The sequence below is a fragment of the Myodes glareolus genome, chromosome X (genome assembly GCF_982192425.1).
Source record: "Myodes glareolus chromosome X, mMyoGla1.1, whole genome shotgun sequence".
NCBI lineage: Eukaryota > Metazoa > Chordata > Mammalia > Rodentia > Cricetidae > Myodes > Myodes glareolus.
The window spans coordinates 77,531,388-77,557,328 of NC_142053.1; the positions used below are offsets into that span (position 1 = coordinate 77,531,388).

The 25,941-nt window shown below is 39.1% G+C and overlaps 1 protein-coding gene and 1 pseudogene across 2 annotated transcripts in view; one reads left to right on the forward strand and one right to left on the reverse strand.

Moving 5' to 3' along the window:
- The window catches only part of Atp7a (ATPase copper transporting alpha), a 110,713-nt gene that overhangs the window by 10,788 nt on the left and 73,984 nt on the right, over positions 1-25,941 (reverse strand). For both annotated transcript variants that reach the window (XM_048417818.3, XM_048417819.3), the window contains 11 exons: positions 24,875-24,951; positions 24,233-24,452; positions 22,933-23,166; positions 21,820-21,911; positions 20,172-20,299; positions 19,229-19,383; positions 18,873-19,007; positions 13,748-13,942; positions 11,761-11,943; positions 10,715-10,931; positions 1,261-1,407 (listed from right to left, as the gene is read on the reverse strand). In XM_048417818.3, the coding sequence (XP_048273775.1) occupies positions 1,261-1,407; positions 10,715-10,931; positions 11,761-11,943; positions 13,748-13,942; positions 18,873-19,007; positions 19,229-19,383; positions 20,172-20,299; positions 21,820-21,911; positions 22,933-23,166; positions 24,233-24,452; positions 24,875-24,951 (1,783 nt within the window). The remainder of the gene's footprint in view (positions 1-1,260; positions 1,408-10,714; positions 10,932-11,760; positions 11,944-13,747; positions 13,943-18,872; positions 19,008-19,228; positions 19,384-20,171; positions 20,300-21,819; positions 21,912-22,932; positions 23,167-24,232; positions 24,453-24,874; positions 24,952-25,941) is intronic.
- On the forward strand, positions 15,184-15,656 carry LOC125389204 (large ribosomal subunit protein uL24 pseudogene; annotated as a pseudogene).

Consider the following 25,941-nt stretch of genomic DNA (forward strand, 5'->3'; position numbering starts at 1 on the left):
ATAAATTTAAAAAATAAAAATACTATAATATAAAATAAAAAATAAATTGTACGTATATGTTTGTGTGTATCTGTATGTAATTATGCACACATCTATGCCAATGCCCACAGACACCAGAAGAGGGGAACATATCCTCTAGAGCTGATATTACAGGCAACTGTGAACCACTCAACATGGGTTCTGGGAATCAAAACCTGGTCTTCTGCAAGAGTAGCAAGTACTTTTCATCATAGAATTATCTTTTCAGCACACACCCAAAACAGGATTTTAAATTTTTGTTGAACTGTATTGACAGAAATTTTACATATAGCCAGGTGGTAGTGGCACATGCCTTTAATTTTGCAGCACATGGGAGGCAGAGGCAGGTGAATCTCTGAATTCAAGGCCATTTGGTCTAAACAGTGAGTTCCAGGGATACACAGAGAAGCCCTGTCTCGGAACCTCCCCTCCCCCCAATTTTTTTACATAGAAAAATGAACTACGCATTAGAAATAGTGCAAGATTGGAGATGCAATCCAGTTGGTAGAGTGATTGCTTAGCATTTACAATGCCCTAGGGTCAATCCCCAGTACCACGTAAACCAGGTGTGGTGGTGCATAACTATATTCCCAGCATTTGGGAGGTACAGACAGGATTATCAGAAGTTCAAGGTCTTTCTTGGCTACATAGTGAGTTCAAGACCATCTTGGGATTCTTGGGATACGTGAGATTTCTCTGTGAACCCCTATGAGCTCTGCTTAGTTGATTCTGTGGGCCATGGTCTTGTCTCTCTAATCCCTCTAGCTCCTACAATCCTTCCTCCCCCTCCTCCTAAGGGTTCTCTGAACTCTGCCTAATATTTTGGCCTTTTTTAATTTAGTGTTTTGTTTTATACAGGGTCTCATGTAGCCCAGGTTTGCACTGAGCTCACTACAGCACCATCTAACTATTGGTCCTCCTGCTTCCACCTCCTAAATGCTGGGATTACAAGCATGTACCACTATGTCTGACTGATTCAGGTTTTTGTTGTTGTGGTGGTTGTTTGAGATAGGGGCTTTCCATGTAGCCCTTACAGTCATAATTCTCCTATCTCAGGCTCCCAAATACTTGTGCCATAACAGCTGGTAAAAAATCCTTAATTAACAATAATCATATTTTGCTACTATTATAATGTTGTATTCAAGCCTCTTTGGAATAAACCTCAGAGTTTAAGTTCCACAGACACATAAAATAATGACGGAGATCACAATTGTGTCACAGAATATTTTAGAGAAACTTTACCATCAATTGTCACCAATACAGCAGTCCGACCTCTTCTTTCATGTTCAATCATGGAACTGTCTACTTCACTACTTATGACAAGACCATTTCTAATCATCCATTCCCGGTTACCAATGAGGACTTTGTACTGCTGAGTATCAACAGCATCTAGAAATACAGAAATAACATTTAGTGAGCTTATTTAACTTTTAAATCCATCTTGAGGCAAGTTCTTCCTGTCTAACCTTGCAGTCACTCTAATGCCTTTTTGGTAGAATATGACCTTGGACAGTGATTTTCAAGTTTTCCAGGAATACATCCTGCTCTTCCATATCCTCTGAGTCCATGTTGCTACCATGACTCAAAGGTCCTTAAGCTTTCGCTCCAAATAGAAAACTCCATTATACTACTGTTCAAGTGCTAGTTCAAGAGCTAGGGATATAACTCAGTGGCTGAGTGCTTGCCTAGCCTGAGTGAAGGGAGCACTAGGTTCAATCTCAAGCAGAATGGGGAACGGGGATGAGAACGTATTAGTTCAGAGCTTCCCTTCTTACTGAGGTTTTCCCTTTGATGCTCCAACACCACAATTCAAACATTTAACTGTGCATCAATAGCTAATGTGGATACATGTAAATATGCAACCATTTTGATGTTTCGTTTTAAACTGGTACTAATTTTAAGTGAGCCCTTAGATGTTTGACTGCATGTGCCTAGTCCATTCATTATTTTCTCTGGATGACTATTTGAAATCTCCTGTGCTTTCAAATCTAACTTTTCTCCCCCATTCTCATCTGACATGCAACTGCTCCCTGCAATCATAAGAGGACTTCTCATGGCCATATCTCCCCAGCTCCTGTGTGTCCTAGGTGCACACAGCTTCTTTTCTCTCTGTTATAAACAGAGTCTGTGCCTGCCAAAGACCATCTCTCTACACTTCATCTACTCTACATCTCTGTACACTAGTAACCCTCCTTTGCCTATTCCAGACCATCTCCCCAACTACTCTCTTCTCTCCCTCCTGAATAACCAATTTTCTAAAATCTCTGCTGCATATTATCTTATCTTTAAAAACAGAAGAAGCACCTTGAGCTCACTGCTCTAGCTATCACACTTCTCTACTTCTGTGCACAAGAGAGTATTTCCCCTACAGTTGTCTCTAACTCACCACTTCCCATTTTCTTGTGAACCCACTCAAATAAGGCTTTAGTCTTTATTTGACCACTACTCCAATAAACTATTCCCACAATGCACCAGTGACTTTTATTTTAGTAAACCTAGTGTGGTGTGAACAGCTGTTCCAGCAATGATGGAAATGCTCTACATCTGCTGCTTGATCCTATGGCCACTAGCCAACACATGTGGCTATTGAGGGCCAAAATGATCAAAGAGCTGAATCTTACATGAAATAAAATTTTAATTAACTCAAAATTAATAATCATATGTAACTAGTGACTATAGTACTCAATACCACAGATCTACAAAGCAAATGACTCCCAATTCTGTTTCTCTAATTCAGCCTAGTTCCTAGATTTTCAGGCCCCTGTAGACAATTGCCTACCTAATATTTCCATTTATATCAGACACCCAAATGTAACATCTATAAAACTGAACTCCCAATCTTGTCACCCGTGTTGTTCCTCTTGTCTCCTTTATACTATTTAAATGGTAACTTCATCTATCTAAATGGGTAGGCTACTAAGTTTGACATGACTTTGGCTCTTGTGTTTTAATTTTTAAAAATTAATTAGTTTTTATGTATATAGGTGTTTTGTCTGCATGTATGTCTGTGCATCATGTGCATGCAGTGCCCATGGAGGTCAGAAGAAGGCATGAGATCCCCAGGCACTCGAGTTAACAGCTGGTTATGAGCTGCCATGTAGGTGCCTGGAATTGAACCTATGTCCTCTGGAAAAGCAGTCAATGTTCTTTTTTTTAAATTTTTTATGATTTATTTTTCTTTTTCTTTTTATGTGCATTGGTGTGAAGGTGTCAGATCCCCTGGAACTGGATTTTCAGACAGTTGTGAGTTGTCATGTGGGTGCTGGGAATTGAACCCGGGTCCTCTGGAAGAGCAGTCAGTGCTCTTAACCACTGAGCCATTTCTCCAGCCCCGCAGTCAATGTTCTTAAGTGGTGAGCCATCTCTTCAGTTCTTTAACTCTTGTTTTATTTACATTCTACATATCTAATTTGGTAATTAAATCTTCCAGCTTACCCTTCAAGGCACATCCAGAATTTGATCATTTTTTACAAACTCTACTGTTACCACACTGGTCTGAGCCATTAATCTGTTTTCCTGGGTTATAAAAACAGCCCAGTAACTCATCTCCCAACTTCTTTCCTTGCTCCCATCTCCCATCTCCTCTCAGTGGTAGTGGAGATCAAACCCAGGGCCTCACACACATGCTAAGCACAAGGGGAGAAGAGAACTGAGTTACGCCCCTGCCCTCGCTGATGATCATTCAAAGTGCTATGAAAAGTCCCTAACACAACAGATTCTCAACAAAAAAGCTGCTGAGTGATTTCTGACATTTCACTTACTTGATATTACATCCATAGACAAATAAAGTCACAGAGAAAAAGAAATGGCCAAGAAATAATCATTTCATAGTGTGTCTAATATAATGGGAATGAAGTACAGCTAACATTTAAGAAGAGCAAGTATTTCTATCAATGTATATCAGCAAAGGTGTCACTGAAAAGAGATGTCAGTTAGGTCTAGAAAGACAAGCATAAGTCAACAGGGTAGATGTTATTTGTGGGTGAGGCCGCTGCATGGAGAAAACTGCAAATGGAATAACAAGTAGGAAATGGTAGGCCATGAAGGGGTCCCATGGAACACAACCCCCAAAACAAAACAGGCTACTGCCAAGGTTATTTGTTGCTCTCTACTGGTAAGGTCCTGTTGCTGAGGACAACACTTACTTACATCATAGAACATGGAGAAGTCCAGCAGGTGCCTAACTAGAAGCTTCACTCCTAATGACTAGTGTTCAGGATACCAGAAGGTACTATGCACGACAATGGAGGAGAAAGGTATGCCATCAGTATCACCACGCAACAACAAACCCTGCAACCTACAACAGTGACCTGCCTGTAAGACATACTAGTGCAACAGTGGTACAAATTCTATGGGAGTGACTTAACCACTTTTTGATTAGGTTTAAGGCCTACCCGCATGAAATGGAATCCATATCTAGCACTACTAAAGTGGCCAAGACCCTAAGAGTAAGATCATAAATAGGGTAAGCTAATGTTATTATTTCACTAAAGAATCAGGAATAAAATGATTCCTAATGACATACTGCAATATCCATAGATCAACACCTCACTCAATCAACATCAACACCTCACTCAATCAACATCAGAGAAACTTCTTGCAGAAGATAAAAATTAACACAAAGCCCTACAACTGGACAATGTAGAGAGCGGGAGACTTTCGAGTACTCAGTTCTCAATGGGATGTCTTCATCAAAACCCTCCCCTCAAGACTCAGGGATCTATGAAGAAGAGGAAGCAGAAATATTTAATAGTCAGAGGTGATGGATGACTCCAAGGAAACAGTATCTTCTATACACAACAGAACCTTTGCACATATCAACTCAGGCTGTGGCAGGATACACAAGACTTGCATAGGTTAAAGCTAGATGGGGTTCTATCCCTAATAAAGAAGCTACCTGCAATTGATACCCATTGTCAAAGGGAAGTCAGGTTTCTCCAATAGAGTGTCATAGGTATAAAATATTAACCACAGTCTAGGCCAGGCCCTGTGTCCAAGCATAGTTAACTAACACAAAATTAACCCAGTGGTATTTTTGTGGACTTTTTGTTTCATTTTCCTTTGTTTGGGCATTTTTTGTCTTACTGATGTTTCTTTGTGTGTGTGTGTGTGTGTGTGTGTGTGTGTGTGTGTGTGTGTGTTTTGCTTTTGCTTTTTGAATGGTAGAGAGAAAGAAGATAAAGTTGAGTGAGTAGGGAGGTGGGAAGGGTATAGGAGGAGTTGTGGGAGGGGAAAATATGATCAAAATATATTGTATGAAAAAAATTCAAGAAAAAAGTAAAAGAATAAATGGTAGATTATGAGGAGAAACTATAGCTAGGTAACTAATAGTGCAAGAACAAAGAGCACATGTGGAACATCAGGGAAAGACAGATGAGTAATGAGGGAGGCAAGAGACTGAAGAGAGCAGAGCAGAAACCAAAGTCCTGAATGAGTGAGAACAATTAAAATGAGGATTCTGAGCGAGTCACAGTGGTGCACACCTTCCAACACTCAGGAAGCAGAGGTAAGTGGATTTCTATGAGTTTAGGCTAGCCTGGTAGATACAGTGAACTGTTGTAGAACAGCCATGGGTAGAATGAGAACTTATCTCAAAACAAACAAAAACACAGATCCTTAGTTAAGATCCATGGAAGGGCTCTACGATACAAGAGAATCTTTTAAGCCAGACATAATAATTACTTATTATGGGGGTGATGCAAAATTTTCAGCACATTCCTTCAAAAGAACCATAAATCAAAAATAGGCAGCCAGGCATGGTGACATACACATTTAATCCCAGCACTCGGGAGGTGGAGGCAGATGAATCTCTCTGAGTTTAAGGTCAGCCTGATCTACAAAATGAGTTGCGGGACAGTCAGGACTTTTACACAGAGAAATCCTGACTCGGACTTTTACATGGAGAAATCATGTCTCAAAACTCCCCCCAAAAGCCCACAAACAATAAAATAAACTATAAACCACTAAAATAAAGTCATATGTCAGAAGGTAGTATGATCAGATTTGATTTTAGCAAAATCACTTGGGTACAAATGGCAGGGGAGGTTCTGGAACACTTAGGTAAGGAGATTATGTTGGTGATCAGATGACAGATCAATATGACACCTAAGAAATACATCTCCACCAGAGGTACAGAATTTGAAGTGGTGATGGAAACCTGTAGGTGATGAAAAAGTGATGAAAAGCCAGGTGTAGGAGGCAGAGGCAGGTGGATCTCTGTGAGGTCAAGATCATCCTGGTCTACAGAGGGATTGCAGGACAGCCAGGACTGTTACACAGAGAAACCCTGGTTCAAAAAAAAAAACAACAAAAAAAAACAAAAAAAACCCAATAACAACAAAAGAAATAAGAGATGGGCATGAATGACATTGTATAGAGGAGAGAATGAAAAATGAGAAGAAAGTCAAACACCAAGTAAATAATTGAGGATAGCTAATATTTGAATCAAAAAAGAATTAGAAAGAATGCCCAAGGAGGGAAGAGAAGAATCCAGAGAGAGCCAAGGCATATGCGTAGAGGAGAAAGGAGGTTTTGGAGGAATACTCAACCGATATTCTCAACTGCCTTGTGAGGTCATGCAGAATGCAGAGTGAAGAGCAAGCACTGGGCTAGGCTTTGGGGTCCACAGTCATAGAGACGGTTTCATGCTCTGAACGGAACAGGAGTAGGTAGGTTTGTAATAAGCTGATGCATGCCTCTTCAGTAAGAAAGATAATTCCACAAGCCTATACTTTCTTGATGTTTCATGGAAATCGAGTGATTTTTGATGGAAGAAGTGTTTATGTTTTAGAGACACTGCTATAAGAAAAAACATAGAGGGGCTGGAGAAATGGCTCAGAGGATAAGAGCACTGACTGCTCTTCCAGAGGACCCGGGCTCAATTCCCAGCACCCACATGGCAGCTCACAACTGTCTGAAAATCCAGTTCCAGGGGATCTGACACCTTCACACCAATGCACATAAAAATAAAAAGATAAATAAATCATAATTTTTTTTTAAAAAAAGAAGAAACATAGAATGTAAAGCAGCAAGGGGCCATAACAGAGAGGGAAGGCCCTGAGGAATTCAGAGAACATGGGATCTAAAGAAGATACTTGTTAACAAGATGAGAAGTATCTCCTCTTCTCATGAAAAAGTAATGACCATCTGGGAAAACAAAAACCAAACCAAAACAACCAAACAAAGAACAGTGCCCAAGAACTATAATTTTCTATGGAATAGGTAATTTGCAGAGGGGAGAAAGAGGAGGACCACAGGATCTTGTGAAACATGTATGATTTTCATCAGATATAAAAAGAAATAAGAGAAATATCATAAAAAATCATCTCAGACTTATCTTCATAACCCTAGAGTAGCTAGTTGTTGAGGTAGTTTGAATGTAATTGCCCTCCATAATCTCATAGGGAGTGGCACTATTAAGAGATGTAGCTTTGTTGGAGTGAATATGGCCTTGTTGGAGGAAGTATGTCACTGTGGGGGTGGGCATTGAGGTTTCCTATGCTCAGGCTACTGTCTAGTGTCTCAGTTGACTTGCTGTTGCCTGCAAGATGTAGGACTATCAGCTCCTCATGCAGCACCGTGTCTGCCTGCACATCCCCATGTTTCTGCCATGAATGATAATAACAGATTGAACCTCTGAAACTGTGAGCAAGTCCCCTCAATTAAATGTTTTCTTTATAAGAGTTGCCATGGTTATGGTGTCTCTTCACAGCAATAAAAACTCTTAACTAAGACAGAAGTCAATAAGCATAGTCAGCAAATGTTTCTGAGTAACTGAGTGATGTCATCAGAAGGCCTATGGTAAAACTGGATCGGATGACATGCAATCATTCTGTCCATTTGTTTCTTATCCAACAATTTGAGGTTATATAGAGTTAGTTTCTGAAACTCAGGCTAGGTAAAACAATTCTGAACAACAAAAGAACTGCTGGAGGACTCACCATCCCTGATTACAAAGCAATAGTAATAAAAACCACATAGTATTAGCAAAAAAAAACAACAACACATGTTGATCAATGAAATCGAACTGAAGACCCAGACATAAATCTACATGCCTATGGACACCTGATTTTTTAATAAATAAGCCAGAAGTATACACTGGAAAAAAGAAAGCATCTTCACCAAATGGTGCTGTTCAAACTGGTGTCTGCATGTAGAAGAATAAAAATTGATCCACAATTATCACCATGCACAAAATTCAAGTCCAAGTACATCAAAGACCACTGAAACTGAGGGAAGAGAGCGTGAGGAACAGCCCTGAATACACTGGCACAGGAAACAACTTCCTGAAGAGAACACCACTAGCACATAGCACAGGAACTGACATCAACAATTAATAAATGGGACCTCATGAAACTGAAAAAACTTCTGTAAGGCTAAGGCCACCATCACGAGTGGCAGCATACATAATGGGAAAAGATTCTCGCCAACTTCACATCTGACAAAGAACTCATACCCAAAATATATAAAGAACTCAAGAAACTGAATATCAAAAAATAATAATCCAATTAAAAGATGGGAAACAGATTTAAACAGAGAATTTCAATAGAGAATCTCAAATGGCTGAGAATCACTTAAAGAAATGTTCAACATCCTAGCCGTTAGGCAGGGAAATGTAAATCAAAACTACTTTGAGATTCCATCTTAAACCTATCAGAATGGCTAAGATCACTAACACAAGTGACAGTACAGGCTGTTAAGGATGTGAAGCAGAGGGAACACTCCTCCATTCCTGGCAGGCTTGCAAACTTGTACAGTCACTATGGAAATCAATATGGCAGTTCCTCAGAAAATTGGGATTCCATCTACCTCAAGACCCAGCTATACCTAACTCTTGGGCATGTACCCAAAGGACTCCCTATCCTGCGATGAGGACACTTGCTCAACTATGCTCATTATGGCTTTCTTTATTCATAATAGCCAGAAACTGGAAACAACCTACATGTTCCTCAACAAAAGAATGTATAAACAAAAAGTGCTACTTTTACAAAACAGAGCATTATTACTTAGCTGTTAAAAAATGATATTATGAAATTTGCAAATGAATGAAACTAGGAAAAAAAACATCCTGAGTGAGGTAACCCAGACCCAGAAAGACAAATATGATACATATTCACTTATAAGTGGATATTAGCTCTTAAGTAAATGATAACCAAGCTATAACCCATAGTCTCAGAGAGGTTAAGTATGGGGTAGGCATCTAGGCAGAACACATGGATCTCCTTGGGAAGGGGAAGAGAATAGATTTTGCGGGTGAGCTGGCAGCAGGTGGGGAAGGGAGTGGGAAGGATCAGGTACTGGTGGGACATGGGATTGAAAGAGTAAGGGGAGAGATGGCTAGAGTTTGGGAGCAGCTCGAGTATGCTGTGGAAATCTAGTGTAGTGGAAACTTCCAGAATCTTAGAGATTCTAGTGAGAACTCCTAGCAATAGGGGATATGGAATCTTAACTAGCTATCTCTTGTAGCCAGGCAAGGCTTCCAATGGTTGGACTGGGTTCCATTTGGTTGAGTTGTTGGCTAAATGGATGCCTTGGAGATTCCTAAACAACACAGTAGAATTCAATGACAAAGGGTTGCTCTCTGCAAACTGACAGAAGGGCCCCATTGTCAAGGACAATATCCACACAGCTCACTGAACATGTAGAAGTCAAGCTGAAGCCTGCATGGAGCCCTGATACCTATGTCCCAGTCTCTTTGATGCAGGAAGGTACTCTGCAGGCTACCAAAAGAGAAATGTGAACAACAACCCAGACACAAAACCTTTGACCTACAATCTATCCTGACTGCATAATATGCTAATGTCTTATTTAACTTGAGGCCCACTCCATGAGCAGGAACCCACGAAAAATACTGCTTAGATGGCCAGGAACAGGAAATTGGATAGCCCAGAGACCTAGGTAGATCCCAACATGATTAATCTAAAAATATCAATAAAATAATTCCTAATGATAGTCTGCTACACTCATAGATCAGTGCCTTGTCCGGCCGTCAGAGAGGTTTCCTCCAGCAGCAGATGGGAGAGGATGCAGAGATCTACAGCCAGACATGCAGCGTGAGAGTCCAAACTAGAGCTCTTCACTAGGTCCTTCCCTTCAAAGCTTGGGGAATCCCAAGGTGGTGTGTGTGTGTGTGTGTGTGTGTGTGTGTGTGCAGCAGAATGATTGTAGGAGTCAGAGGGGATAGAGGACACCAGGAGAACATTGCCCACTAAATCAACTAAGCAGGGCTCATATTGGCTTACAGAAACTGCAGTACCAAGCACAGGGCTTGCATGAGCCCTGTTTATATGTTATGGCTGTAAGCCATATGTTTATATGTTCCCTGTTTATATGTTATGGCTGTTAGCTTGGCGTTTTTGTAGGACTCCTAACTATGGGAGTGGGCATGTCTCTGACTCTTGCCTGCTCTTTCTCCTGTTAGGTAGCCTTGTCTGGCTTTGGTGTGAGTGTTTTTGCCTTGTTTTATTGTATTTTGTTTTGTTGTGTTTGGTTGTTACTCCTGGAGGCCTACTCCTTTCTGATGGGAGTTGGAGGGGTTGTCAATCCAGGGTAAAAGGGAGGTAGGGGCAGATGGAATGAGTGCAGGGAGGGGAAATTGTGGTCAGGATGAAAAAACAATCTATCTTCATTTAAAAAAAGAATAAGAAATTTTCCAGCTAAAAAAACTACTACAAATACTATAAAGAAATCAGCTTACTTGAAAGATGAGCATCAATAATCATAGAAGATGAAGTTGATGACTGTTCATTAACTGCATCAATTTGAACTAGGGATGCATTTTTAATATTATTTTCTTCTATCTTCAAGTTACTCTTATGTAGCAAGCCTTCAATATTGGTGACTTTACAGCTAATACCACAGCCTGGTACAACCTGGAAATCTGTGCAGGTACCCAAAGTTTCAGTGTCCAGCTCCTAACAAAAACAAAACACAATAAATAAGTAAACAAATAAATAAATGGTATAATATCTTTTAATTAGAAGAACAGTGTTGGTAAGTATATGAGAAGACAGGCACTCAAAACTCTGGGTGCAGGTACAAACTGATAGAACTGTTTGTGCTGATGTTAGTAATGGCCATGAAAAATGAAACTTTAAGCGCGCTTTGATCTAGAAATTGTACTGACACATTTTATTGGGGTGGGGGTTGAGACAGGGTTTCTTTGTGTAGCTCTTGCTGTCCTGGAACTAGCTCAGTACATCAGACTGGCCTGGAAATCAAAGATCCATCTGTCTCTGCCTCCCCAGTGCTGGGATTAAAGGTGTGCGCCATAACTGTCCGGCTAATACATATTACTTATATTTTGATGTTTTATGTCAAACAGGGGTTCATTTCTTTTGTTATGTTTACAGTTGTCTATGTGTAAAAACTAGGGCATAATCAATAATTTTTGAGACAAAGTCTTATACAGTCTAGGCTGGTCTCAAACTTACTACGTAATGAAGATGACCTTGAACTTCTGACCTCTTGCCTCTACCTACTAAATTCTCAGATTAAAATCATGCGCCAACATGCTCACTTTATTGGTGCTGGGGATCAAACCCTGGGCCTCAAGCATCTAGGCAAGCACTGTACCAACTAAGCTACATTCCAGTCCTAACATATTCAATTAAATAAGAAAATACAATTCTCTTTATCCTCATACTCAATATATACAAAAATTATAGTCAAAAGCCAGTCCAGATTTGGTCTGTATCATTCCTATATGAGATACCAACATGAATATGAAATATAAAATTGTACCTGCTTGCAGTACTTGGTTACAGCTGCTCCTAAAGGGTGTTCGCTGTTACTTTCCGCAGTTCCCACAATGGCCAGGATCTTATTGCGTGGTATCCTGTTACTTTCCACCAGAACCTTTACTTGATTCACTACTGGGGTTCCGTGGGTAATAGTTCCAGTCTTATCAAATACCACTACCTTTACCTGGAGAAAAGTTAAAAACACAAGGCATCCACATGACACCATCCTCCCAGAAATGAGAAACAGGTTTATTTTTTAACAGACTGCTACTTAATTTCTTAATAAACTGTCCTTTGGCTTCATAATTTCATCAACTGATCATCTTTGTGTGAACAAAAGGCACACTAAGAAACACTCTTGTAGCAACCAACTTCCCTACCCAACAGTTCAGTTTTAATCCTGTTAAATGTCTGTGAATTTATGTCAAACAATTAGAGCTGTTAGTTATGGGTTACTGTTAATGGGTAGGAAATACCACTGACATCTCTGGGGAAAACACAAGGGCTTTTGATACTAATGAATTATAGATCTATTAGAGAAATCTGGGTAAACAGCAGATGACTAACAGAAAATGGAAATGTTAGGGTGAAGGTAACCCAGCTGGGTTGCTTGCCTTGACTAGGTTTTGGTTAAGAACTTGGGATGTTAAGAGGAAGTTCAGGGAAGCAGTTTGAAAAAAGTTAGGCCACATAGGAAAACGGAAGAATTTGGAGAGAGCAGGCTCACTTCATCATAAACTCAGAATGAGAACCTTGAAGACTGAGCAGCCCAATGAACTGATATAAAAAGATAAGAATAATATTCAAAGCATCATCCTAAACAAGAGAAAAATTGTGATAAAGGTCATCATAGAAACAACAGGAAAAAAGAACATGAAATTACAGATTAGACAAAAGCATTGTCAATATTCCTTTGTTGATTGATAAATATGTTGTGCTCACATAAGGAAATGTCCTTGTTTTTCGGACAGGTGCCCAACAGTTGCAAAAAAAGGAACCCTTATGTTTAGGCTTGAAATTATGCCTATTTATTTCCATAAAAATTACATGCCTGGGAACTAGAGAGGTGACTCAGTGGTTAAGAGCACTTGTGCTCCTGCAGAGGACCCCAGTTCAGTTCCCAGCACCCCTGCTGGGCAGCTCACAACAACCTGTAACTCTAGTTCTAAGGTATCTGACCTTCTGGCCCCACGGGTACCCACACAGATGAATGAAAATAAAAGATAATCTTTTAAAAGTTCCTCAGGGTTGAAGAGAGGGCTCAATGGTTAAAAGTGCTGGCTGCTCTTCCAGAGGACCCAGGTTTGGTTCCAAACACCCAAATGGCAGCTCACAACTGTTTAATACTTCAGTCCCAGGGGGATCCAACACCATCTTCTAACCTCTGTATGTATGTGGTATATGGACACACATGCAGGCAATACACCCATACATATTTTAAAATGTCCTAACATATAATACAATACATATGTGTGTGTGTGTTAGTTATTCAAGGTTTCAGATTTGTTCTCAGCCATGTACTATGCATCCTCCATGCATCTATATATGTTTTATATAACTGTAATAAGTTTGTATTAGCGAGAGCACGGCTTTAATTGAAGTCATAACTGCAAACTGCCAGTTGGTGGCAGTAAAGGCACTGCCATTGCAGGTGCAGCTCCCATAAGGTGGAGTCAGATGCGAATAGGTCAGAACCCTGGGAAGCCCTGGCAAATTTTCCCAGACAAGTACTGAAGACGGTGTAATCTGAGATGGGTTTGAACTACAGGTTCTCCATTCAGGTCTGCTGTGAGGGAATGGTTGAGGGAGTATCAGTAGAGATCTTAAATAAATAAGGCCAACATCACAGCTTTCCTACTTCAACCCTCAGGGTAACCCCAGAAGAGCTCAGCCTAGGAACCACATGCAAAGAACTAAGGACCCTATTTCTCAATAAAGCTGCGAGTGTAAGTTTGGATAGTGCAATTCTTAGTTCTGGAGACTCTTACCTTATGAGCCATCTCCAGGGGCTCCCCACCTTTGATAAGTATCCCATTCTGAGCACCTACTCCTGTGCCCACCATCACAGCAGTTGGCGTAGCTAGTCCTAGTGAACAGGGACATGCGATACACAGAACTGTGATAGAGGCTTGGAAAGCAAAGCGTATTATGGTTTCTGTTCGTGAGATGCTTCTATTGTAGCCCTTTAGAAGAAAACATGAAATTTGGTTATTCATTTGCAGTTAGAACTGTGAAAATAAAAGAAACAAAGCTCAACCCTGTTTAAATAAAACCAGTGTCAAAATCACAGTCCTACCTAGCTGCTGATGTGTATTTTTCTTATTAATAATGAACACCTTTTTCATTTATAAACATGAAAACTGTTTAACAAGTCATAGTCTTGAACTCAAAATTTAATTTTTGATGATTCCAGAGTTACTAACTATGGAGAAAAGTAAGGAACACAGAACTTCAATTTTTTTCATTTCTAGAAGCAACATTAATTAGCAACATAATTCTCAACAAATTTGGCCTTGAACAAGTTCTGACTCTCTGATACGGAGGTCATAATTTGAACGTTAATACAAAATCTTAAAGACAATAACTTAAATATTCATTTTAGGGAACAAAGTTTAGAGCCAGCAAGATGGCTCAGCAGATAAAAGTGCTTGCTATGCAGGCTTCACAACCTCAGTCCAATTCCAAGAAATTCAAGTGGAAACAACAAGCTCTTCAAAGCTATTTTCTGTCCTCCACATACATACACACAGGGGCACACATGTTCCAGTATTCACATACCTCCCCCCCCCCAGTAAGTGAAATAAAGATTAAAAATGTTTAAGGAGGCTGATGAGATGGCTTAGTGGTTAGGAGCACTTACTACTCTTGAAGTAGACCCAAGTTCAGTTCCCAGACCCCATATGTGGTAAATCACAACTGCCTCTAACTCCAGCTTCAAGGGCTCTGACCACTCTTCCGGTCTCCATGGCCATTTACACTCACATGCATGTTTCCACACACAGATACACACATTTATGCATAATTAAAGGTAAGTCTTTAAAATATTTTAAAAGAGAAAGTTAGAAGGTATTTTTATAAATATATAGGCTTAGACTTTCATATACACTATATATGAATGTTTTCACATATATTGTGTGCTCTTACATATGTGAATCCAAATCTTTTGTTTGTTTGTTTGTTTTTTGAGACAGGGTTTCTTTGTAGCTTTGGGGCCTGTCCTGGAACTAGCTCTTGTAGACCTGGATGGTCTCGAACTCACAGAGATCAGCCTGCCTCTGCCTCCCTAGTGCTGGGATTAAAGGCGTGCACCACCACCGCCTGGCCAAATCTTTTAATTTAGGCATTATTATTCCTACTTTGCAACTGACGAAAACAGAAGTTTATATATCTAAAGTGAGGGATCATTTTATCTACAGCCACCACAATGAAATTCAACCCCTTTATGACTTCAGGACGGAGCAAGAACGGCAAATGGCATTTCAACACATCTTTTCTCACATTTGGAGGAACATCAGGTTTCTTCCCTCTTTCCAAAAAGCTCAGACAGAAGTATAATGTTCTGTCTATGCCCATTCAAAAGGATGACAAAGTTTGTGCTCTGAGGACACTATAAAGCCCAGCAGACTGGTCAAGCAGACCAGATGTACAGGAAGAAATATATTATCTACATTGAATGAGTGCAGTGAGAAAAGGGTAATGACACAACTGGTCATCCATGTGGGCACACACCTCAGCAAAGCGGTTATCACCAGGCTAAAGCTGGACAAAGACCATATTAAAAAAAAATCCTGGGATAGGAGGGCCAAGTCTCAACAAGTAAGAAAGGAGAAAGGAAGAAACAACTGAGAAGATACAGTAGAGGAATCTCATGTACAACTTTCATTAAAGACTGCCTAAGTAAAATAAATAAAGTGAGGCACACCACAGATCTTCTTTCCTACGTTATAGAGCAGTACTTTAGAAAGCATCAGACAACTCGCTGAATAGGCACTAACACCATGGCTTCATTCAGCTGCCCTATTCTCTGGGGACTGGAGAGATGGCTGAGTAGTTAAGAGTGCTGGATGAGCCACACTGAACCTCATAGAAGAGAAAGTGGGAAATACACTTGAACACATCAGCACAGGAGACTACTTCCTAAATATAACCCAGCAGCACAGACACTAAGAGAAATAATTAATAAATGGGACCTCCTGAAACTGAAAACCTTCTGTAAAGCAAAGGACACAGTCAACAAGACAAAACGACAGCCTACAGAATGGGAAAAGATCTTCACCAGCCCCATATCAGACAGAGGTCTGATCTCCAAAATATACAAAGAACTCAAGAAATTGGACACCTAAAGAACACATAATCCAATAAAAAAATGGAGTGCAGAGCTAAACAGAGAACTCTTAACAGAGGAATCTAAAAATAGCTGAAAGACACTTAGGGAAATGTTCATCCTTAGTCAGCAGAGAAATGCAAATCAAAACAACTCTGAGCTTCCATATTACACCTGTAAGAATGGCCAAGATCAAAAACACTGATGACAACTTATGCTGGAGAGGTTGTGGGGAAAAGGGAACACTTCTGCATTGCTGGTGGGAATGTAAGATGGTACAACCCCTTTGGATGGCAGTATGGCGATTTCTCAGAAAATTAGGAAACAACCTTCCTCAAGACCCAGCAATACCACTTTTGGGTATATATCCAAATGATGTTCAATCATGCCAGAAGGACATGTGCTCAACTATGTTCATAACAGCTTTGTTTGTCACAGCCAGAACCTGGAAACAACCTAATGTCCATTGACTGAAAAATAAATAAGGAAAATGTGGTCCATTTACACAATGGAGTACTACACAGCAGAAAAAAATAACGACATCTTGAAATTTGAAGGCAAATGGATGGAACTAGAAAACATCATACTGAGTGAGGTAAACCAGACCCAGAAAGACAATTATCACATGTACTCACTCATAAGTGGTTTTTAAACATAAAGCAAAGAAAATCAGCCCACAAACCACAATCCCAGAGAACCTAGACAACAATGAGGACACTAAGAGAGACATACATGGATCTAATCTACATGGGAAGTAGAAAAATACAAGATCTCCTGAGAAAATTGGAAGCATAGGGACCATGGGAGAGGGTTGAGGGGGGGGCAGGGGGAGAAGAGAAATATGTATAGCTCAATGAAATAAAATCCTAATTAAAATTCTTTGAGAGGAAATAATAAAAATAGACCTGTGCTAGTAAGGGAAAAACCCTTCTACTACCTTTTTGATAATTATATGTTTAAAATGTTATTAACTTCTCTTAGCTGTTCAAAATATATTTTTATGAGTGCTTGTTCAGTTAAAAAAAAAGAGTGCTGGCTGTTCTTCACAAGGCTCTAGATTCGAGTTACTGCACCCACATGTTGACTCAAACTCCCAGCACACACATAGTGGCTCACAGCCATCTATAAGTACAGTTCCAGTGATTTCAACGCCCTCTTCTGGCTTCCACAGGCACTGATCACACACATGGTCTATAGACAGGCAAAAAACTAAGTTAATTAATTAAAATACATTATCTTAGGTGGGTGAGATAGTACACACCTGAATACCAACACTGGGAGGTGGGGGCAGGAGAATCAGGAATCCAAGGTTATCCCTGGTATCACAAGTTCAAGGCCCTGAGACTCTGTGTCAGATACACACAAATGTATGTTATTTTATTTAACCCTCACAGGCTACCCAAAATGAGCATTATAAAATGTCACTACCAGCTAGGTATGTTGGCTTACACTTTTAGTTCCAGCACTGAGGACATAGAGACAGGCAGAAGTTCAAGGCTAGCCTGGTCTACACAGAGAAATTTAAACCAGTCAAGGGCTACAATATGAGAGCCTGTTCCAAAAATGCTTTTAAAAAACCCACAAAAAATTCTAACAAAGCACACTGAAGTATTATTATTCTGTCCTACGTGAACAGCATATATATATATATATATATATATATATATATATATATATATATATATATATATATAATCTGCCATTAGCAACCTACTAGCTGTCTCCTGGTTATTGAATAGTTACTGAAGCATTGTAGCACTTGTGTAGAACCAGTTTTATTAAATTGTGTTTCCAAAGTGTAAAAGTGTCATGATGGCAATTCAGATATGACAGAGATGGCATTTATGCTTCTTCTAAGGAAAAGGAAGAAAGTTCTTGATTACACAGATAGAAAAAAAATCATATGCTAAGCTTACTAAGATCTATAATAACAACAAATCTTTTATTCACAACAATGTAAAGGACAAAATGGAAAATTGTGCTGGTTTTGCTGTCATACCTCAAAACTACACAGGTCATGACAGTGCTTAGCTAAGATGGAAAAAGCATTCAATCTGTGTACAAGTGTTTGTATAGGGGCTAATGGAAGCACACACAATGTTAGGTAATAGCGATGGTTTCTGACCTCCACTGGGGCTCTTAAAATATATTCCCAAAGTACAAGGAGTGACTGTTACACTGGGAATTTCTTCTTTAGGTTTGTCTTTTCTTTTCCATTCTTTTCATTTCTTTCTTTCCTTTCTTCCCTTCTTCCCTCCCTCCTTGCTTTTAATACTGAGGATAAACTCAGGGCTTAACAAATGCTGGGCAGAATTCTACCACTCTCAGTTAATACTGCTCATTTCCAAAGTTTGTGTGTTTGTTTTGAGACAAGGTTTCATTGTTTGTACCTGGCTGGGCTGGTACTCACAGAGGCTGGCCCTAAACTCACAGAGATCTACCCAACTCTGCCTCCTGAATACTAAGATTTAAGGCATGCACCATTACACCTGGCTCAAAAATCATCTTTTTTATTTTTCTTATGTATCTGTATCTGTGTGTGGGTATGTGAGGATGAGTGCAGGTATATTCAGAAGCCAGAGGCCTCACATTCTGCTGTAGCTGGAGTTACAGATGGATGTGATTTGCTCAACATAGCTGCTGGGAATATAACTTGGGCCTTCTGCAAGAGCAGTATTTACCACTAAGCCATTTCTCCAGCTTCTCAAAAATTATTTTTAATTAATTAACTCTACAAAAGATTCACAAAGTGTTTTGCACATAGTCAAGACTTGTTGCAAGTCACTTACGGGAAAGTAGGTTTCCACAATTTCAAAATTTTGAAATCCAATTATAATCCATACCAAGAGGGTAACAATGGAAATCAAGACGATAAAAGGAACAAAGTAGCCACTGAGTTGGTCTGCAAACTGCTGGATAGGAGCCTAGAATTCAGAATAATAATAATAATAATAATAATAATAATGAGTATCTTGAAGTCTTTTTTCTAATACTGAATACAGGATAGATTTGGGAGTTAACATAGACAGAAATATTGTAATAAATTGCACATGAATGTAACTAGATCAAAAGAAAATACATATGAAGGTTCATACTAGAAAGCTTTAAAGAAAACACCTTCTGCTTCTCCTAGGGACTAGGTTACCTTTGATGTTTGTGCCTCCTCTACAAGTTTGACAATCTGAGAAAGGGTTGTGTCTGCTCCAACATGGGTAGCTCGGATAAGGAGGGATCCATTCTGGTTAATGGAACCTGCGATCACCGTGCTGCCAGGTTTCTTAGCCACAGGCATTGCCTCCCCTGATGGAAGAAAAAAAATCAGAGAACAAAATGATTACTATCCTCTTGAAAGATGCTTGTTCATTCACTGTCAACAAAACATTCCTCTAGAACTAGAATCTGGACACTTGCAAAGGTAAAAGTCATCCTTACTTTTTCCTCATCTCAGTTTTAGGTCAAACACAGGGATACAGACTTTGAACTGGAAAGGCTGACCATATTAGCTCTTGTTGACAGATACTTTAGGAGCTTCATTCTACTGCTAGATCAGAAGTTCTCAAAGGGCATTTAAAAATTGGGAGCGTATTGTTCTCTGTAACAGCAGATGGGAGTAGGATGCTGCTACTACTGTTTAGTAGGCCAGGGTCAGTGTCACTAAATTATACTACATATGACTACATCAGATGCTAAGGCAGGAATACAGAATATTTACCTGCCCTGGGAAATTTGCCCAAATCAACCTGATTCTACAAGGCACTGACTAACTTTATTCTTGTGCATTATAGTCCTGAGGAATCTTCAGTGTGGGTGATAGAATGATGCTTCAGCAGTCCAATTACCAGCAAGCTGAACACTCATATGAATAAAATACAAATCAATAAATCTTTTTAAAAAGGAATCTTCAATGTTTAGTTTTCAATAATGTACCTAAAAATATAGTAAACCTGAGGAAACTGAAGGCAGTCTTTAAAGAACTCATATTCTTTGCTCATGATTTATAAATATATTGGTTCTGTTTTAGTCTCTGCTTTTCATGATCACTTTGGATTCACATTGTTTTTATGCCATGATCCTCTGACAGAACGTACCTGTGATGAGGGACTCATCTACCATAGAATGTCCTTCAATAACACGGCCATCCACTGGAAATTTGCCTCCTGGAACCACCTTAATTATATCTCCACGCTGTACAAGTTCCACATCTACTTGTTCTTCACTGCATACAAGTTAACATAAAAAGCATCATGGCATCTGCTTCTTGGTCTAACCTCCACATATACAATTTGGAGATCATGCCAAGCTTATAGCTCCATAATTACTATCAACAGAACCTAGGACCAATATTTATGGTAGCAACAACTATCTATATTAGTTTTGCTCACTGGTAGAAATGAACAAAGTCTTGGCTCAAAGCAGACATTTTAAATATTTATTACATAGTCACTGATTAAGTAATCCCAGCACTTGGGAAGTGGAGGCAGGAGAATTCTGAGTTCAAAGTCATCCTGGGCTATATACAGTAAGTTCAAGATAAGCCTGTGTTAGTTGAGAGCCTCAGTAGTTATACATAACTGCCGTCAGGTATCTTATGTTTCTTTTTAAATAGAACAGCTCCTTCATTCCTTATTTACTTACTTCCTCCTTCAGTCAAAGGAAGAATTACTAAGAGAAAAAAAAAATAAGGTAAGTACCCAGTAGCAGAGCACTTACTTGGCATACTAAAGGACCTCATGCTGTTTCCTAACACCAGAAAAAATCCTGGAGCCAGAGCCACAAAGCAAGACCTTATGTCAAAAGATAGGGATGCTCAGAGATTGGCCCAGGTACTCTCAAAGCCATGATCAGGGGCTGGAGAGATGGCTCAGTGGTTAAGAGCACTAGCTATTCTTTCAGAGGACCTGGGTTCAATTCCCAGCACCCACATGGCAGCTGACAACCATTTGTAACTTCAGTTCCAGGGAACCTGACACCCCCCCCCACACACACACACAGATATACATGCAGGCAAAACACCAATGCACATAAAAATAAATAAATACTAAAAGAAAAAAATAGGCCAGATGGTGGATGTCTTTAATGTGCATGCCTATAATCCCAGCACTTGGGAGGCAGGCAGAGCTCTGTGAATTCAAAGCCAGCCTGGTCTACAGAGTAAGTTCTAGGACAGTCCAGACTGTTTTACAGAGAAACCCTGTCTCAAAAGAAAAATAAATAAATAAATAAAATAAAATAAAATAAAAAATAAAGACACGATCCCCCTGCTTCATTTTCCAGAATGTTGGGATTACAGGCATAAACCAACATACATTGCCTGAATATGTCCTTTTATAAAGAAATAGTGTAGAAAATTTACCACTAAAACTACATGAGTGGGATTTATTTCCTATTGCAACCACAGAAAGAAAGATGAAACAGCTAGAAGTAAAGTATAATAAAATGGGGATAACTACTAAATCTGAGAGGTAGATTATGTGGGGTTATAACATTCCTTACTTCTGGATACAGCTCAAAATACATTACAAAAGAGGGTCAGTAAGGTGGCTCAGCAGGTAAGAGTGCTTGCTGCCAAGCCTAACAACCAGAGTGCTATCTCTAGGGCCCACATGGAAGGAGGAAACTGTCACAAGCTGTTCTCTGACTTCCACACATGTGCCATGTCATGTGTGTACTCACCACAGTAAAATTAATGTAATAAAATGTTTAAAACAAGTAACAAAAGGAAATGGCGATAAATACCTCAGGAGGAGATTTTCAGAGTTAAGAGTTACAATAGTTGCTTCTGTTGCTTGTAGTGAAATTAGCTTTGCAAGAGCTTCTGAGGTTTTGCCCTATAAGTTAAAACACAATAATGATACTAAGAAAGAAAATGCTCAAACCATAAAGTTATAATCTTTAACATTCACTCAAACATCAGCTTAAGAAAAACATTTGATCAGAAAAAAGTTTACACTGGAATATGAATATCTTACAAAAAGCATTTTAAAAGTACTAAGTATACTTTATGAAGAAATACAATTATTAGAAAAATATAAGGAATCTAATTCATACATGAGCAAAAGATCCTTTAAGAGGAAATATAAATACTCAATATATGGGGGGAATGTTTAGCCAGAAACACAAACTAAAGTCACCTTATAATTGCACTTAACATCTAGTAACTTAGATAGGACTTAGATAAGATGCAATGCTGAGGATGCTGTGGTCAAAACCACTGTGTTGACAAACTCTCACTGGCAAAATTTCCCACAGCTTATAGCATGAGACTGTGAAAAGATGTATGCCCTTTAATACCTCAATCATACCCTTTATAATTGCTCTTAAGGTACTCAGCTCAGAGATGACTATTAGACATGAATATGTTCAGTGTAGGATTATCTAAAACAAAAATTTGGGGAAAAAACTTAATTGAGAAGAAAACTAGAATGGTTTAGTAAATGAGAGCACAGTGACTTGACAGAAATAGGAAGTGACTGTCTAGACTGCAGTCAGGGAAAAAGCATAGAGTGTTTTCTACTCTACTAAACATAAAGTTCCATGGAACAGGGTTAGAACTGACTTTTATCTCAGCATGGGAGCACAGATGGACTTTGACATCAGTTTAAGCCACATGACCAAATCAATTCTCAGTTAATAATCTGATATGATATATAAGTACTTCTCAAATGTCTCTCAGAAAGTACCATGGGTATACTATTCTTGGCAGTAATATAAACTTGATACGTTTCCTGAAGGTACTGATAAAACTAAAATGATTAACTGCATAAGTCAATACATATTTCTAATAAGCTGTCTAGACAATATTAAGGTCTTTGATCAATATTTTCACAACTGACAGCTTTCTTACTTTACCTTTGCTATATGTTCCAGCCATCGACCTAGGGCAATAAACACAAACAGCATAGGAGGCGTATCAAAGAAGGTAATAGGGTTCACTCCAGCTCTCTCATACATTGCGACCAGAAGAATAACCAGAGAGTAGGCAAATGCAATGGTAGTTGCCAGCACAATCAACACATCCATATTTGCTGTCTTATGCTTCAGCGCTTTGTAAGCCTGAATGTAGAAGTACCAGCCTCCACAAAACTGTAATAGAAGAGTGATTTCCTTAGACACTGAAATTCATATGTATACCTAAATAAACTTAGCATAAAAGTATCAATGTTTACACCCTTTGCCTTTCAACTAATCCATAAACACTAGCCGGATTTTTTTTGTTTGTTGTTATAGAGCCTCATATGTATCCCAGGTTGGCCTTGAACCTGACAAGATCTTCCTCATCTGTTTCCCAACTCCTAGGATTACAGGCATGCACCACCACACCTGGCTGTAAAGGGGAAATATTGAGCTGGAGCAAGTTTGCATTTTAGCAGAGTTATGTGCAAAAGAAGGGCTTCAAATTGATGTGCAAGACACTAGAAATATACTCTACAAACAAGAGGCTACTTCCTCCCATCAGGAAAGACAAATAGCTATTGAATTTACTTTTTGATGCTAGGCTAAACAAGTAAACCTGGAAATGAATTTATATACTTTGGAAATGACTTTTGTAAATATATAACACTTAGCCCTTTTCCAAAAGTCAATCACAAGCCGTGGGTTCTGTTGGGAAGTATAACAGGAGAGCTTGTCTTTCATTAGTGCAACTGGTATTAACTAGTTGCTAGCACTATTTCCTTTTGTTTTGCTTTAGGGTTTTTGGTGGTGCTGAGATTGAACCTGGGGTTCTCTGTAATCTACCACTGAACCATACCGCATCCCTCACTTTTAAACCTTTAATGGTGAACAAATAAAGGGAAAAAACTTATTAAATGGTAGTATAACTTTATATAGTAAAAAATTTTTCTCAAAATATGAGTAGAAAGTATAAAAAGCAAATAACTAAAGAGTAAGAAAGAACTAGAAAATTATATATGACAGCAGACAGGAATACCCAGTTTTTAAAAATCAAACTTTTTCTCCACTTTATTGTGAAATGGTATCCTCAGGGATTAAATGGAGTATATTAGTTATCTTAATTATTTGTAAAGTACCCAGCATAAAATGATCGACTTCTGGCCACGATCTATTTAACCACGGATAGTAACAGTGCCTACCACGTTTTGGTTATTTTTTCTTTATCAACAAATATACTTGCTAATATGTCACTTGCCTGTACAGGTAGACACAATAAAAGAGACAGCAAATTCATAATGGACAGTCCTGGCAGAATCTGACGCTCCAGGAACATAGAAGAATGGATCATTTCTTCATTACTCATAGTCTGATTATGGTGAAAAGTTGCAAGGTGGTGATCCACAACCATCATATATATCATCAGCCCCATTACAGGGATACAGAAAAACAGGCTCACAAGGAACGACCTTTTCCATCTTATATGGGAAACATTTAAAGAAAAAAGCACATTTTGGTGAGTACCTAAAAGTTAAATATTCTATGTACTACAGAGAAACCCAGATGGTAACCATCTCACCCAGTGTAAGAATGGTATCATGGGGCTGCAAGAAACAGCTCAGCAGTTAAGAGCTCCTATTGCTCTCGCAGAGGAGCAAAATTCAGTTCCCAGTACCCATGTCGGCTTTTGAGCACCCATAACTCCTGTACCAGCAGGCCCCATGCCCTCTTCTGGCCACTGCGCAGACTCCTGCATACATGTAGCATACATTCACTCATATACATAATTTTTTAAAAAGTAAATCTTAAAAAATGCTATAGCAAAATTGACATGCTAACAGGATGTCAAATTTCTAAAAGAAGTTGAAATGCTTTTTATTAACAATTCCAAAGTACTTACTGTTTTATTTCTCGTTTATGATCTAAGTGACTGGCTGACCGATCTTTCTTGACCAAAGAAGCTTCAAAACCTAAGCTCTAAGGAAATTCATAAGAAAAATGTCATTTCACTCAATGCAGAGACACTTTAAGCCATGCTGTTATCACTTAGAACAATTCAGTTCAATTCCTGAGTAAAAGTCATTCTGGGGAACAGAAATATGAAGCTGTCCAGAGCTTCCTGCCCTTGAGTACTTTGGTTTCTAAATTAATAGCTCATTGATTTTTGCTACTGCCTATTCTGCTCCTTCCAGACTAGCAATTTCACTCAAGTGCAGTAGAGGTTTTCACCGGCAGTGCACAAAAGCTAGCACTACATTACATACTTTGACCAAGGCCTTGCCTACATAGTTTTCATTCTTGTTCCATCATAAAAAGAACATGAACAAAAATCCTTTTCCCTAATGTAACTAAGTATAAAAAGAGAACTACACCTAAGACGCACACACAGATAGTTATAGACACCATGTTTTCAATTGTTAGGGAAACAGCTGCCATCTTTTAGTCGTTAGCAGTGTAACACGGTAAAAAAGAGCAAATGAGTCTGGGGGCATAATTATCAGGATCAAGTTCATGGGACTCAACAAGTAAGTTCTCAGGTTGTTTCACCTCTGAAATAAGATGGTAGCCCTGCTGTGAGAATCCAGAACTGAAGCTTGGTAGCACTATTGAGTACCTTCTGAGAATGACTAGGGTAGGAAATCAATAATGCCTGCTTCACAGGTGTCAATTGTATAGCTGTCTAAATGAATAGGGTGTTAACTGAAGTATAATATGCTTTCAATCATTAGAACACTGATTTCGTAGCACACTAAAACTTTGCATTACACACACACACACACACACACACACACACACACACACACACATATCCTTAAGACACACTGAAGAACACAAGATAAATAGAGTATAAAGAAAAGGGTTTGGCAGTTGAACTTTAACTTGAAAGTGTCTTTGTTTTATTTTGTTCTGCTTTGCCTTAACAACAAACCATAACACATCTAGCATGATGCTCTAATTTCAGAGTGA